The sequence below is a fragment of the Anabas testudineus genome, chromosome 19, assembly GCF_900324465.2.
Source record: "Anabas testudineus chromosome 19, fAnaTes1.2, whole genome shotgun sequence".
NCBI lineage: Eukaryota > Metazoa > Chordata > Actinopteri > Anabantiformes > Anabantidae > Anabas > Anabas testudineus.
Window position 1 is genome coordinate 10,595,248 of NC_046628.1, and position 16,437 is coordinate 10,611,684.

Sequence of the window (16,437 nt, forward strand, 5' to 3'; positions counted from 1 at the left end):
TGCATGTTCTCCTTTTATGCCTGACATCTTATTTTCAGCCTGAGATTTTGTCAGAGGGATTAGCTAGAAGTCAAAAGGAATGAGTTAAATTTACACAGTCAATTGTAGAAAAAGTTGAGGTACTTTTTCCTGCATTAAGCACGTATGATTAGCTTTGGAAATGTATTAGAAAATGGGCTGACGCTTGTTATTTCGCCACTTTTCCTCCTTGTAGCACCTTTTGCACTTATGCTGAATGTCTCATCATGATGAATCAAGGGCTTATTCTTTAACAAACAGATTCTTGGTTTTATATTAATAATAATGAGCGCTGAAGAGAACCAAATCTACAAAACACCACGTATTGCACTGCTAAACTGCTGTCTTTAAAACTCTGCTCCTCTGTGAAGATTAAGTCAAGCAAAAGCTCTCATCTAAAAACAAATGAGCAAAATCTCACAACTTAAATGTCGTCTGAAAAATCCTGATCAAACCAGAACAATGTGATAAAAAAAGTACTTTTTCCAGTTAATAAGCAGGTTTGATCAAATGAACTAAAGATGACAGTTCTGTTAATTGCTCTATAACCCTGAAGTTAAATAAGTAAATCTACATGCTGACATCTACAGGCTGTGTATGAACACTCTCTTTTTCCTCTTTGCTATGCACCCACCGGTCTTCTTGTAGAAGTGGACCTCGGCCTGATACTCCTCTCTGCCCTCCAGTGCCTTCTCCATCTGCTGGGCCACATGCTCGCTGGTGTCTGCCCCGTACAGGAAACGGCAGGTGCAGTTCTTCTGCATCACCTCCGTTCTTGTGAAGCCTGTCAGTTCACAGAAACCATCTGAGCAGTAGACGATGGGGTAACCGCGGTGACCCTGGGCGTTACCCAACAGGAAATTACTGTCTGTGAGGGCGACATAAGAATGCAAAGAATCGCTGTGTCACTACTGTGTGCATCATGTTAAAGTCATTATAATATAGAATTATGTCTAAATGTAAGATTAAAGTGGAGAAACATTAACTGTGGTGGGCATATTTTAATCAATGAGAATCATACCATATGATGTAGACATGTGAGATTCACTCAGCACAACAACACACTGCCTCCTCATTATTTTCTTGACATGCTTTCAGCACCATGGACAGTTCTCCTGCAGCGGGCCTGTAGCCTTATGTCTGCAGGACTTGAACACTCGGTACCAGACCTCTGTTCTGAGATCTCATCGTCACCTAACTTACAAGCTGTCCTATTAAAATGAATCTTCTTATTGTCTTATTGTCTTATTGTCTTACTGTTTTGCTTGTTTAAAGTGAGGTTAACTAATTCAAATTTAAAGCACAATTACATTCCAGCTGCACTCACAGACTGTACATACATTTTGTTAACCTGTATTTTTAAAGTTGTTGATTAATAACACACTATACATTTTCTCTTCATTGTTTGAAGCATGTGACCTTGATGAAGTAAAGCAGGTTCTTGCTGCAGTGTGGCTTCTTTGTTAAACAAACAGTGTGGCTCTGCTTCTCCACTGTCTGCCAGAAGTACGAGTGGAAGGTGCTTTGAAAAACACCACATTATAAACAGCGCCTGTTTAGTTCTTGTCTTTAACATATCAAAACAGAATACACAGCAGTATGCTGAGTGGACAGAGGGACTCCCACTGACTGCCACTTTGTTATTTTTCAGTTTTGATAGATGAAACCACACTAAGCTGTCCAGAAAAAATAACAGCCTGCAGCTCAAAATATAACCAGATAATAAAACGTCTGAACTAAGCCTTTTTTTTTTTTTTTTTTTACTTTGGATTGCGTTATTGTCCTTCTACCTAATCTTTGTGCACTTTCAATTACAGCATTTATTATAGTGCATTGGCTGGGAGGCTACATGTTATTGTGACAAATACAACAAATTAACATTAATTGATGATTAGGTGTTAATTATCCTCCTCTAAACAGAAATAATAACATGCTATTTTATGAAATCATATTTTTCTGCCTATGTTTTGTATTAGGTTACATTAATAGTTTATATTTATGCATATTTGGTAAGCAATCCTGTGCAAAATCCGTATTGAGACATAAAATGTCACTCCACAGACTTTCTTCTGCCTAACTGAAGACATCAGAGTCCAGATTTTCTGACTGCCAAGCAGGGAGGTAGCGCATAGGCAGAAAGACAGTGCAGTTTGAATTCAACCGATTCCACAGTAAGTGAGCCTGAGAAAGAGGAGTATTAAGCAGCGGCTGTGCTTTTCCCACAATCTAGCACTTTAATTGGACAGACTGTACAGAAAGCAATCCATAGGGGATGACTTTTTTTGAGTGGTGACAACCTTTCTTGGGTGTGCAATGAGCAGCAAGTAAACTGTCACTGTGGAATTATGGAGAGAGACAGGCATTAGTCGGATCCATCAACAAGCAGAGGAGGTTTTATGCCTACGCTACAGTATGGCTTGCTACTATTTCTGTTCCCTAGATTTCAACTTGGAAAAACTATAATTTTTCTGTTCTATAGGCTCCTTCAGATCTTTACAGAAGGTTCATTCTTTGAAATGAGACTTTTTTGCATGTATAGGACAAGATGCTGTGACAGGCTATTTTTTTTTTTCACACCAGGGTGAACACAATGCAATGAAAATGAAAATGACACGACCTCTGCATTGTGTTCTATAAATTCCTAATACCCCCAAATCAGTGAGCCAGCAAGTGTTGGAAAGCAACTGCATTCATTTGTGGTTTATGTAATGTCTACCTAAGAATAGGTACATCTCTACTCAGCACACCTAAACTTGTTCTTTAAATAGGTCGCGGTCAGGTGTAGTAATAAATCACCTGAGGATGTATTAAAACAGATGAGTCATGTAGAAAAAAAAACTTTCATGTTGTGTTTGGAAATATGCAAACTGTGCTGCTTCATACTTTGGATTAAATTAGTCATTGGTATAATATGATTTACTTAAGCCACGCAGACGTAAAATCTCTATTCCATTAGAAAAACCTAAACTCCAGTTTGTAATCATTGGCTGTGTAATGGAAAACTGGTCCACTGTTTTTTGCATGATGCGGAGAACGTTTGTTCGAGTTTCAATGTTCGAAATGCAAAGATTTACTTCAAATTAGTTAAATCAAGAGGCAGATTTTAGCTTGAGTAAAGTGCATTTAAAGTAACATTTGAGGAAACGTGTTTAATTGCTTTCTTGCCGGGATTTAGATAAGAAGGTTGATGGTGCTGTCATGACTGCTTGTTGAATATGAAGCTGGAGCCAGAAACTGCTGCAGTAGCATAAGACTAGAAACACAGGGCGACAGCTGGACTGGGTGAGTCCAAAAGGTGCAAACAGCAAACCAGCACCTATAAATGTCCTTAATGAACACATTATATAATTTGTTTAATCCGTACAAAAGTGTAAAGTGTAAGTGTCAACAACCAGCTGCAGGATTCAGCTTTAAGCATCACATTGGTTTCAACCTTCTCATCCAACTTGTGGCAAAAAAAAAAACAAGTAAGTGCATTTTCTAAAACTATTTATTTAAGACACTGACGCTGTTTCAGAGCAGATAGTCTTATATCCTGGAGACCAGACTTTACTCAGATTGAAAAATCAGCACTCAAGGATTTAACTTCATTCAAATTGCGTACTTATTTCTCCTGTGGTAACTTTGTAAACAAGCAATTCAGCGCCCACATTTGACAGAAAGTCTGTGTATACGTGTGTGTGTATGTTTGTGTGTGTGTGTGTGTCAGAGAGAGAGAGAGAAAGAGAGAGATTGTGACAATGCCTCAATTCTTAGGCTGTAATCCTCTCGGGGATATTGCTTCGAGTGGCCGCTCTGCTGCACCAGCTTCCTTAATTACACATCTGTGCTGACTCACTACAACTGTAATCTAACATGATTGTGCTACATGCTACTGCTAACAAAAAGCAGCCTGCATCATGTCCATGTTGAACACATTCCCCCGATGTATAAAAGACAGATCAAGCCCGTGACGCTTGGCCTCTGTCTCAGGAGCTAATTACCATTGAGCAGCATGTAATTACTTACTGGAGCAGATGGGTGAGATCAAAAGGAGAAGTGGAGTTGCAGGGGAAAAGGTCACTGATGTGACAAAGAAGCTCAAGGAGTTATCATTTATTTTGATATAAATGATTAATAAGACTCTTTTGTCTGAAAGTATCTATGCTGTTGATGTAAATCTTGTAAATGGTGAAATGACAGCAGTTAGGTAGCACGGATGGTGCAAAGTGCTTTACAAAGCCTCACACCCACTCACACCTACATTCACACAGAGATGGAGGGGGAGCTGGCATGGAAGGTGCAGACCGGTACATCAGAGGTAGATTTCAGTGTTTTACTCAAGAAACACATATTTAGGAAGAGCCTGGGGATCAAACCACCCCTACTGCTATTGCTGTAAAATCTCAGTACCAAGTAAAGACTTGACAAAGCCAAATCGATGCCTAAATCCAACTTGTGACTTTCACCTGTAAACCTAAATACAAGAAGCTTCAAAGAACAATGGAGCTACACAGCAGCTTCAGGTATCCACTGGCTTCTACCTGCAGTGTTGTGGTCTTTGCAGCTGTCTATTAAGACCCTGTTTATCGGCTGTGTAACAATAAGCTCCACAAGGTTCCACCTGACAGTCCCCTCTGTCTCCCTTTTAGGTCTTTGGACGCCTTTAAACAGTGTTTAGGGGGAAAATAAATCCCGTTCTTATCTCAGCCTGCAGCTGCCCCCTTTGGTTACGCAGCCCCGCAAGAAGATCACTGCTGTCAATGAGGAAATGTCACCTGTGAAGGTGGCGGGGGAGGAGGGGATGGGTGTAAAGGATGCCTGGTGATGTGCCTTGACGCAAAATACCGCTGCTGAGTTGTCGTTGTACAGCTTGACCCTGATTTTTGATCCCTGAAGATTTTCTTCCACAATCACATAAAAACATATAACATGAAATCAGCATAAGGTGCACACACCCAGTTCATTTGGGGAACAGGAACACTGACATTGCCACAAGCCAAATACTGCTGTGCCAAAGGTTACATACTTGTGCCAAGCTGACATAACTTGTTCTGACATTTCGTTTATAGCATTGGACGTTTATATGCTACAGACTAGTAACTACCTCGGTCCAAGAACTTTTAAACTAAAATCACTTTATTAAAATTGCTTTCCGTTTTATATAAGTCATTATTGTTGAGAATGGTCCGGCCATTATTTTTAAACATGAACAACCCTCCGTCTGAGGAGGAAGCTGGAGAAATGACACTGAAACCCCATAATAGCATGAAAATATGAAATATGAAGCTGCATAATACATAATGACTTAGACAATGATTTTGTGCTTCACTCTATTATGTGTGGACTATAAATAGTTCTGCTTTGCACATACATAAAAATGTGGGCTTCTTTTTCCTAATGGAAGCTACCTGCGTACTTACATGGGCATGCAGGGAAACCAATGTAAGAAGATAATTATGTTTGCATAAATAATTGCCTGAAACCAACTGCAATTATTGAAAGCGTTGGACGTGTTGGAGAGACACATTAGATAAACATTTTTGGACGATGTTGGACTGTTTGGCTGCTCAGTCAGCAGTGGGATTTTCTTCTGTTTTGCTGATCTGAAGCAATTTCACTCACACTGACAGCCCAAACCATCTACTGTAAATTATTCTGAAGGTACGTGGCCAGCATCATGTTTTATATTTTTAAGACTATGTGGAATACAATAGATTTGTTATTGGTTTTATATTAAATTATATGTGAATACTGTTTTAATATCTATGCAGAAAGCTTATCATAATGAATTGATGATTGTTTATTCTTGTACTGGATCATGGACAGAAATCATCACAGTAGTCATAATGCCATTCTCAACATTCGAAGTGGACTAAAACTATTAACAGTTGTAATATAAAAGTTTCCAACTCTATTATAGAGTCGAATAGTTTTTAGGCAAAAAAACAAAAACAAAAACAAACCTTTAGCTGCAGCAGGATGAAGGCTGTTTGAGGTAGAACTGAACAAAGCAGCCACACAACCCACATCGCCACTTGTTATAAGAAACAAGAGACCAGCTGCATTCTGAAAGCCCTCGATCGCAAAGCGAGTTCAAGTGTTTTCTCTTTAGCGGGCCGTCTTTTCCTCAAAGACCTAAGTGTTCAAGCATCATCCCTGTCAAATGGCGGGACCCTGTCGCCCTGGCAACAGGAAGGAAGCTATTTTGAGCTGTGGGCACTTTGCCACACCTCTAGGAGCCACAGCTTTATGGTGGCTCGGAAGTGGCAAAACTGGCATGTGGCTGCAGAGACGAGTATCCTGCTGCAACCAGCACGTTTTAACCAGCCCGGTTAATTTTTTATATCAGTCTGTTGCTCAAATTGGACATTATTTGGTTACATCTTCACAAGGATGCATGTGAAATGCACAGACAGAAAGCAGATATAAAGTGATCAGTGTAACTGTTGTTCAGCAGTAGGCTCCCGCAGGATTTAAACAGCGCAACCTGGTAAAGAAGCCTAAACCCTACTGTAAACTTTTCAGATCTGACTATTAATGATGTTTAAGTATAACAACAGAAGAGAAAATGACAGATTAGGAAGGCATTATTTATGCATTTAAGGGCTGTTGAATAGTCATTATGAATACAGCCTGAAAGGAAAGTGTTTAGTCCCTCTTGCTCCCCTCCACTGAAAGGTCAGAGAAGAGGTTCAACCCGAAAGCCGCCCTCAAAGTGTCATGTTTACTTCAAGAACTCTTCAGCTGGGCAGATGCAACATAGCTTATCATGTCAGGACGCTACCAATTTGTACTTGAAACCACTGTCTGTGTTCAGATGTGAGAACAATTCTTGACAAGCAACGTGTCTTAAGCATATCCTACACATCCATAACACTGTAAAGCCACTTATTTCACTGTGTTTATGTCCTCAACTTAAACCTAAACCCAGTTCGTATTACCACTGAGAATAATTCTGAGAATTCACAAGCAAGCACAGACATCCCCAGAGTATTTGTATACAATTAGCCGCAACCTCCCCTGAAGTAGCACAAGGTACAAAACAATAGGCAAATGTCAGTGTTGCCTAATGGGTGTAGCGGCTGGTCTGGAGGTAACTGTGTGAAACAAATGTGAACATGATTTTCTGCTCATGTCTTTACTGTAAAAGTCCAAACAAACTTTTCTCTACATCCCAGTGTGACCAGATTCACATATTGCTTTATTCAGGCAGTGTTGAGCTGTTTATGGTTCACATACAGAGCACGAGAGAATGACTTGAGATCAAATGTGTCTTGGTTACATTCAAACTGAAGCAGACGACAAAAACACCAACACCTGCCATCATTTAATTGCCTAAAGACATAATTTTGTTTTTACATATATTTTGCCTTCATTAAATAGGAGACAGCAGAAATCTGAGAGGCAATGAAGGAAGAGACACGGCGTGAAACAAATGTGCCTATATGGACTCAAACCGGGGATGTAGAAATTACATACTCAGCAAATTGAACCTCCAAGTCACAGGGTGCCACCATTTGTTCTTGTTTTGGCAGAATAAGAATAAGAAGTGTGAAAAACTACTCATCCTCAGATTGCTTCCATTGTACTTACGGGTGCCATCGAAGCGTGTGGCGATGGTGTCCAGAAATGTGTTCTGGGGGGCCAGGAGGCCCTTCATCACTGGCATCTTGACCCAGACTGGGGATGGCCAGCAACAGTCTGGAGGTCACACCATCCCAGACGCACAGCTGGTGGTTTCCAGGGGCTCCCAGCAGGTGGAGAATACTGTGAGGATGACAGTCCAGAGCTGGTCACAGGGACGAACATCCACAGTAAAAGCAGCCACCCTTCTCCAGGTGCTGCCTCTCCCAAAGACGATAGCGGCAGCCTGGGAAGACTAAAATAGCTCACTCCAACAATGTAGAGATTTGGGTGTGGGCAGCTTAGATACAGACAAAATTTGGAGTAACAATCATCAACAGCTGCTCAGTCAGCAAAGAGAGATCAAGTCCAGGTGATGCTGAGTCTAATGAGCTTCAGATCAGTCAGCACAGCTGTTGCTTGCCTGTACTTTTTAACAGGAGAGTTCATTCCACCAGCAATGAAGAGAAAGTTCTCCTTTACTGTAGGTCGGTTCCACGGGAGACCCAGGAATCTACAAAACAAACAAAAAAGGAGAGAGCACGTGTGTCTACACCTCTTTCATCCCTCAGCTCAGCGATAAGTCAGGATGCTGTGGCTGAGTTGTTACATCTTCTTGGTGCCGTCTCCCCCCTCCTAGCTTCTCTCTCACTCTCGCTCCAGCTTTCGCTCCCTTTCAGCCAATGAGATGCAGGCACCGTCTGTGGGGACCTGTTTTCATCTCTGGTAGAGGTATAAAGAGAGAGAGAGAGAGAGAGGGAGGGAGAGAGGGAGGGACTGAAAGCGAGAAGGGAGAGGTGGGAGAAGGCGGGAGGGAGGGAGAATGTGTTTGGAGCAACTGACAGCACCATACACCCCATAGTACTACTACCAGCACATGGCTTTTGTATGTATATGTGCAAATAAAGGTCAATTCAGTTGTAAACTTTGTGCTACACTGATGTTTTGTCACAGATGAAGTTAAAACTCTGTAAAACTGTATTTTCATATCTGGTCATATATAAGTGAAGGGGCTACACGAGCTGTGAGCCCATAACCCTTAAATCACTTTCCTAGAGTAGTGTTGTTTCATCCAGGGACCTGGTCCCTGTTTCCCTCCCAGCCCTTACAGAGTCCTCATGAGAGAATTAAGGCTCTGGGATAAAAGCCGTTAAGAGCGGATTAAAAGGATAAGCCTGGAGATATTTTTCATGAGGACTTGATGCTAAACACACCCAAGTAACATTGTGTCTTAACTCACTTTGACCCAAGCAAACGGCACAGCTTGGCTGACGAGGGACATGCCCCCAGACAGAGACAGCGCCCAACAGAAACAATTGTTTATCTCCAATCGTATTTTGTGAAATTTTTATGAACAATAATCTTATTCGACTTCACAGTAATCAAGGAAAGATTATCCTACCATTAATTTATCACTGATATGAATTCAATGTTAATGACTGTAAAACTACATCAAGAAACCTGAGGATTTCTGAGGTGATGAGTGGACCAACATGGGTTTACACACAAATACACAATGTGTTAGATAAGAAACGTAGCATTTGTCCATTTTTACAACTGTGCAGCTTAGAAAATGGTGTAAAACCTGGCTGTTTACTTTAAAGTTGATTTGTATTAGAGGTTTTCTGCAGGAGTAAAGGTCTGGGCTTATTTTCCTGGATTGTGAAGCAGTTTCTTTTTTGTCACAGTGATTTATGTGAAGCTTGAGAATGAAACCAACAGTGGTGCTGAGGCTGCATAGATACAACAATATATATATATATATATATATATATATAATTTTATATCAACTCAACATTTAAATTAGTCCTGACCCAAATACTTACAGAGTAACCCATCTGGGACACAGTGGGTTTGAAACTGGAATGGTTTTGGTTTATATGTCTGTCAAACAGAGAATAAGTTAAATTGTCTTTATTTGCTACTTTTTGCAAAATGAATGTAGTAACAAAAAATTGATGAGAAAATAAAGAGAAATATACAAGTTTCTTGTGGGGGCGTTATAATATCAGAAAATGTTGAGCAGACTCTGCAGCTGTGTGGGCGTTTCCTCAAGCAATAAATGAAGTTTGTAATATTTGAAAAGAAAAAATAAGTTTAGTATTTACTGAAATTACTGACTGCAACTGTAGACCTCTAAAATGAGAATTAGCGAATGATAATAATGTAAAATAACGTTTTAAAGTGGAGAATCTGAAATTTCAGTGGCTAATTTAACAGAAATACAAACACAAAGGGAACGTTTTTTTGTTTGTTCCATATAAGCGGTGCTAGCATATGGTATAAGTGTTGATTCTCTTCATCATGGCAAGCAAAGTGGTTTAAAATGCACAATTAATGCATCTATCAGGCAGCACAGGTGAAAGGGAAAGTGAACCACAGTCTCACAGACTATAACTGGGTATTGGTCTCTCCCTCAGATCCTGTTCAAGCCCTGGCAGCCCTTCACTAGTATCTATTTTTAATGACCTCTCATTGTCCCTTCTTCTTGTAGTTCATCCATCTCTGCTTGTCACTTATGAAGGGGCTAATCCATTAAACATGCTCGATCTACTCTGCAGCCTAATATGACGGGGTGACGCACAGACAGCCAGGTGAAACATTATCCCAACTATACTTCCCATAGTTCGTAGTGTAGCTGTGTGAGGAGCATTTTTACCACTTTAAACCAGATCCCTAATCCTGACATAAACTGTAAGATAGATAAGCTCTACAGCTGGCATAATTCACTCAACACGCAACATCCTTTTCTCTCAATTAAACACACCCTCCTCCCTTAGCAAAATCCATTGAGAAATCAGGTCTGTCATTCTGACATCTCAGCTGTTTGCACTGAATAAACTCGTGAGTGAGCATTTTCACTGCTGCTTTGGTCGGAACACAGTGTGAAACCAAAATAAAGCCAGAACAGAGTCAAATCTCTGCTGAAATGGGACGTTACTAAAAATATTAGCCCACTTTGTGAACGGAGGGACCTGCAGGAGGGAAGCCTGACGTGCAACAACACACAGGAGTAAAAGACTTTCAGAGAGAGTTTGGTGGGATGCTGCACATTATTATTCATTTTAAATAACATGATAAAAATGTACATAAACACCCACTACTTTGCATTTCTACTTAAGTAACCTGTTGTTCAAACTGTAGTTTTGTGTTTGGCTGACTTCAACTTATAAAAAATTATGTCAAGATTGCTGAGAAACAAACTGAAAAATGATATCAATGACTGGTGCATCTTGTATCCTGGGGCAGCAGAAAAGAGAGTTATTGTGCTGTTTATGTGTTAGATGTAAAACCAGCTCCCTCTAGTGGTTCTTGATGAGGCCCCAGGACTGGGTGGGCAGGTGTATCTGATGAAAACCCGTCAAAATCTCATTGTCTTAATATTGTTATTTAAAAAGAGCTTAATTAACACTAATGGAAACAAACAGAATGTGATTGTAACAAAATAGATAAGAAAAATATGTTTAGTGCTATAAACTACATGCTTACCTTTATACTGTACAGCACGTACTCTCTGTGAGGTAATGAGGTAAAAGAAGTAATGTCAGTGAACCTAGATTTCTCTGATGATTTCATTTATAATGGTTTAAGATGCTTTTTTCTGTTGCACTGCAGCTCCGCTCCATGATTTAGGCAAACGAGAACACTTATTTTTAGATGTAAGTCTTGCCAAATGTTGCTTTAATCTTCATGGGCCCTTATGGCCCAATGAGAGCGTGGTGATGCCACAACATTCAATAACACCAGATGGCATCAACTGAGACATCCGAGATCATATTTTATATACATGTAGCAATGTAAATGTTTTACAAGCTTGAGCAAGAGACTGAGGAATATTTCTAATGCTATTTAGAAGCCTGATTAGGACCTAGAACAAACTACATGGTAACAGTAACAATAACAGCACTTGGGTTTTAATAGAATTATAAATATGGCTGTAAAAATAAACAAGTGAATTAAACAGTTTTAACAGTCAAAAATCAGAGACACAGTTCATCAACTCATTTATGAAGAGTCAGTGGAAACATGCAAACATTTTAGTCAGAATCACAAACACTCCCCTTGACAGGAGGTTTCAGGAAATCGTTTTTCCCAATAAGAAGTGAGCGTATTCTTTCCTGTGCAGCACTCTGTGCATTTTGAAGGTGTTGGGCGAGGTGTTGCTAAAGGCCATCATCTGCTTACGAAGCTCCCTGAACGTACCCTCTGCCACCAGCTGCACCCTCATTGGGCCGATGCTGCCTTTGATACGAAAAGACTTGTAGACAGCTGAGTCCTGCTGAAGACAGATGTCCAACTTGCAGACAGAGGAACGAGAAAGGACATTAAAAAGTGATTTCATACTAAAACACAAACATGGTAAATTTTTGCTGCTTACTGGGATTGTCTTACTTTGTATCGCTGCTCCTCTGTGAGGTTCCTCACACCTTTCAGCTCTAGAAACACCTGGTAATGGGGGTCTGAGCCACCTATTGAGTCTCCTACAACACCACAGTAAGACTCTTTACAAATTACAAAGCAAACTGAACCAGACAACCCAAATTGTTATATGAATGAGTGGCTTAATGCAGACATCTTACCCATGACGCCACTCTCAGCACAGCAGTAATCAACCAGCTGAGCTGCTGGCCACTGGGCAACAGCTTTCTTTAGAGACCCAAGGAACAGCGCTTCAGACACCTTCTCCCCTCGAACGTTCAACATCTGTCCTCGTCTGACAAGAGACATAAGCAGGGAGAAAATGAGAGAATAATAAAACAAGTAAAAATACATTATAAGATAATATTCTTGCATGTATCTGTACACTGTGCAATACTGTACCTGTATTGAAACTCAACAACAGGACACTGATTATGGAATCCGACTACCTTCACAATATCTCCAATACGATATCTGTAAAACAGTGAAAACCAGAGTCACTTTGGCAACTATCCGACACATCTAATGTTCAACAGTTTAATACAGTCATAATGTGAAATTGTTATTGCATATCAAATTGACTGACAGAGACCAATATATCTGCAGTCAAGTGAAACCAATGACACAAACTAATTATTATTAATTTTGTTCTTTCAACTTTATGTAGCCTGAACTTTGACAGGACACTTGATTGACTATCACACTTTGAATCTGACAGATCAACCTCATATCAAAGCACTTCAACTATAGTGTATACATAAGTAGTATAGTATACATAATATTATGTTCAACTAAATAAAAAGCAGACCTGAAGAGTCCCGAAGCATTTGTGATGACAAGCTCATAGTTTTGTCCCTCCTTCACCTCCTCCATCAGCAGAGTGTGAGGCGATGACTCCTCCAGGCTGCTCTCCGGAAGGAACTCACAGAACATGGAGCGAGGACACAATAGATAGCGTCTGTTTGCGTCCTGAGGCCACAGGTTCACTCCTATTAGACCTGCAGAGGCCAATAGCACAATTAGACCAAACACTGACCATGTTTACATTACACAGATTAAGTCATACTTTATTTTCTGTTTTCCATGATTGAAAAACTGAAAACTGGTCCTGCAGCATCTAATTACTTACATTGGGCTTGTTAGAACAAGTAATACTATAGGTGACTTTACAAAGGATTCATGATAAATAGATATTTTCAACTACACTGCTACCAAAACAGTCCCCCCCCGTCATTCAGATAAGGTTGGTACCTTCGGTGGCAGCGTAGAAGGGAGAGTAGAAAGGCACTCCTTGACAGTAGTTCTCTCTCAGCATTTCCCCGTAGATCTGATTCGAGCCTGAGTCCACTGCCAGCACCAGGTGTAGGTGTGGCCACAGGCGCTTTGCAATTCCATAGAAGCCGTCCTGGAAGTGTGCCCGGAGCTGAGCAGCTCTCTCTGGATCCGGCTTCATCAGAGCTTCTAGCCTGGCCCTCAGTTTGGGCTCCAGAACGAGAGCGCTGCTGACCTTCCCTTGTTCAATGTCATCCACAAGCTCCTGCCAGCGATCCTAGGAGACAGAGAGGAGATCGGACGGAAATTACTTTTCTAATCCTTAGTTCATTAAACAAATTAACAGAGCATTTCATTTAATCAGTGGGGGTGTGACACCCAAGAACTTTTACACAAAATTATCTGAAAAACAATCTCAATGGACCTCCATGCTTGCATAAAACAGATAGCAGTATAAGACTTTTATACAGAGTTTGACATTTGTGTCTAAAATATAAAACTCATTTCTGGAGATCAAGAAGAGATCATTTTGGTTTTAAGAAAAGAAACATTTCATTTTCTAAAATAAGTAAGTAAGTCAAGATGTTTGCATAGAGCTTTTGCAAACTAAAGAAACAGTCTCTACAATAAAACTGTGAACATACTTGCAGGGCAACAAAAGCATAGAAGACTGTGGAGGCAAAGTTGGACTCCAGTGTTCCCACAGTGGGATCTTTCAGAGCAAACAGGAGATGCAGGTAGAGAGTGTCTTTCTCACTGGAAACCTTAAGAAACAGATGACAGCACAGTTCAGTCATGAATTATTTATGTTCTGTGTTACAGTCAAAAGAAAACCATAAAAACAGTATTCAGAAACTAAAGACTTAGTATTAAGAGAAAATTACAACTGTGAGTCATTCATCATATGACAAAGAGGTGACACCCATACTCGAACCTCAAAAGCAGGTGCTGGAGTTGTGTACAGGTTGAGCATGTGGCGGGAGGAGGCCGGTGTGGAGGAGTTAGGTCCAATGGGAATGCCAGCCTCAGACTGGCGAAAAGTCGGCGTGTAGAAGAACTTAGTTGTGCGCTGGAGGCTGTCAGTTGCAGGCAGCGCCTTCCACATGGCATCCAAACAGACAGCCACTCCCTAGTGAAAACACAGGATTGAATACTATTATCAAGGTACTACTCATTTTTCATATACACGACAACCCTCAACTTCAAGCTTCACCTGCAGGAAGAACTCATTGTTGGTGTCCTTGGTGCTCAGCAGCATGGAACTGGGTCCTGATGTCCCAGAAGTCATGGCAAGAATCAGCGGCTTCTCAGCAATGAGCACCTTCTCCTGCCCTGAGGCGATGCGCATGATGAGCTCCCGGTAGTGCTCATATGTGGTGATGGGGTGACGCGTCCGGAAGCCATCAGTGTCTGAAACAACATCAGTTTAACTGTGGTCAGAAGTCAAGTTTACGCACAAAGCGTTTCATAGTTGTTTAGTGTTCCTCCTCAAAAACAGCCACTCTCCTTTCTATGTGCAGGTTTTAGGCTAAAATAGCACTAAACTACAGTTGTCCTTCGTCTGATTTCTTCTTACCGTGTATTGAACTGAAGTCATACTGTTTTCCGTAACATGTGTTTGCGTTTTTACGCAGGCGCTTGAGCAGCGTCTCCTCCTGGACTTCCTTCACGTTGAGCGTGTCGGCTTCAAGTTTCTGTCTCTGCCTTCTGCCCAGCCAGCCCACAGCCTTCACAGCCACATAGTGACTGAGTAGACTGCTAAAAGTCCGGGTTTCCCCTTTTTTCTTCGAGCTAATGTCTCTCCATATAAGTACCGTCCCGGCGAGAAAGCAGACACCGAGGGCAGCGGGCAGCGGAGGCGGCATGGCTGTGGAGGAGAGCCCGGTGTTACACAACAAACACAAGCTAATGAGCAGGTGGGGGCGCTGTTTGACAACAATAAAGCTACATCCGTTACCAGTTTCATGTACGATCATCCCAGCCAGTTGAACTCTACTGACTCTACATTTACAGAGACGTTTTCCCTCATTTGACACATCACGTCCATCACGATCCACTCACCACGATTTTGTCCCACGATGGCGACAACAAGTGATAAAACCGCAAAACAAAGCGGCGCAGCAACACGAAACCAAGAGAACGCCATCTGGGGCAAACTGTGCAACCTGTCGTTTAAGTGTTTACATTACGTTTTGGCTAAATGTATGTAAAGGTTTATCTTATCAAACAGAGAGCGTGAACTTTTGCTTTCGCAGCTGTTTGCTTCCGTGTTTGGGTCACAGCCTGTCGCTGATTGGCTGAGTGGACGATGACGTATACACGTACGCGTCTTCATTCTTCTCTTTTACATTTTAACCTCACGCCTCTAAAATGTTATTAAGCATAAACTATTGAACTTTTAAAGTTAAATGTATTTATTTACACTGCCCGTTCATAAAAGTTACCACCTGGATTTAACTAAGCAAATAGGTAAGAGCCTCCCATTGGATAATTACTGCATGGATGATTATGTTTCAGCTGTCAACAAGTTATTTAACCCAAACTGATGCAGTGAGCAGCTTCTCATTTCTTAAACAACCATGTCTGAAGACACATCCTGTGCTCGTGGAAAAGAAGTTAATCTGTGTACGAAGGGTCAAATTACTAGCATGAATTAAACAAAGGAGACTGATGAAACTACTAAAAGTGGGTTTAGAAAAGCCAAATGAAAGAAGGTCATTTTGTCTGATGAGTCCAGATTTACCCTGTTCCAGAGTGATGAGAGCATCAGAAGAGGGGCAGGTGAAGTGATGCACCCATCATGCCTAGTGTCTACTGTACAAGCCCGTGGGGGCAGTGCTATGATCTGGGGTTGCTGCAGTTGGTCAGGTGTAAGTTCAGCAACGTTATGTGTCCAAAGAACGAAGTCAGCTGACTACCTGAATATACTTAATGACAAGGTCATCAACAGTTTTTTCTTCCGTGATGTCACGAACATATTCCAAGATGCTAATGTCAGGATTCATCAGACTCACATTGTAAAAGAGTGGATCAGGGAGCATGATGCATCATTTTCACACATGGATTGGCCACCACAGAGTCCAAACTTTAACCCCATTGAGAATCTTTGGGATGTGGAAGACT

General features: G+C 41.1%; 2 protein-coding genes across 3 annotated transcripts in view; both read right to left on the bottom strand.

The window, feature by feature from the left end:
- The window catches only part of LOC113156365 (potassium voltage-gated channel subfamily H member 4-like), a 28,965-nt gene extending 21,296 nt beyond the window's left edge, over positions 1-7,669 (bottom strand). Inside the window, exons 1-2 of the mRNA XM_026351464.1 lie at positions 7,594-7,669; positions 653-886 (exon numbers count right to left, since the gene is read on the bottom strand). Of these exons, the coding sequence (XP_026207249.1) occupies positions 653-886; positions 7,594-7,669 (310 nt within the window). The remainder of the gene's footprint in view (positions 1-652; positions 887-7,593) is intronic.
- Positions 7,670-11,515: 3,846 nt separating this feature from the next.
- Positions 11,516-15,584, bottom strand: ghdc (GH3 domain containing). Of its 2 annotated transcripts, none has more exons than XM_026350581.1 (11): positions 15,376-15,584; positions 14,891-15,181; positions 14,528-14,724; positions 14,249-14,443; positions 13,959-14,078; positions 13,294-13,591; positions 12,851-13,040; positions 12,445-12,516; positions 12,204-12,337; positions 12,016-12,104; positions 11,516-11,920 (listed from the first exon to the last, which is right to left on the bottom strand). In XM_026350581.1, exons 1-11 carry the CDS (start codon positions 15,458-15,460, stop codon positions 11,699-11,701), a joined length of 1,893 nt encoding a protein of 630 aa, XP_026206366.1. In that variant the 5' UTR covers positions 15,461-15,584; the 3' UTR covers positions 11,516-11,698. The 2 variants fall into 2 exon arrangements, with proteins under 2 accessions (XP_026206366.1, XP_026206367.1); XM_026350582.1 differs by lacking the exon at positions 15,376-15,584 and adding an exon at positions 15,272-15,364.
- Positions 15,585-16,437: the final 853 nt, after the last annotated feature.

Bases quoted from the DNA above. Each gene is read 5' to 3' on its own strand.
- ghdc (XM_026350581.1), bottom strand. From the start codon at position 15,460: ATGGCGTTCTCTTGGTTTCGTGTTGCTGCGCCGCTTTGTTTTGCGGTT. The intron at 13,592-13,958 runs GTATGTTCACAG...TCTGTCTCCTAG, and splicing joins ATGCTTTTGTTGCCCTGCAA to GATCGCTGGCAGGAGCTTGT. The intron at 12,338-12,444 runs GTACAGTATTGC...GTCTCTTGTCAG, and splicing joins GTTGTTGAGTTTCAATACAG to ACGAGGACAGATGTTGAACG.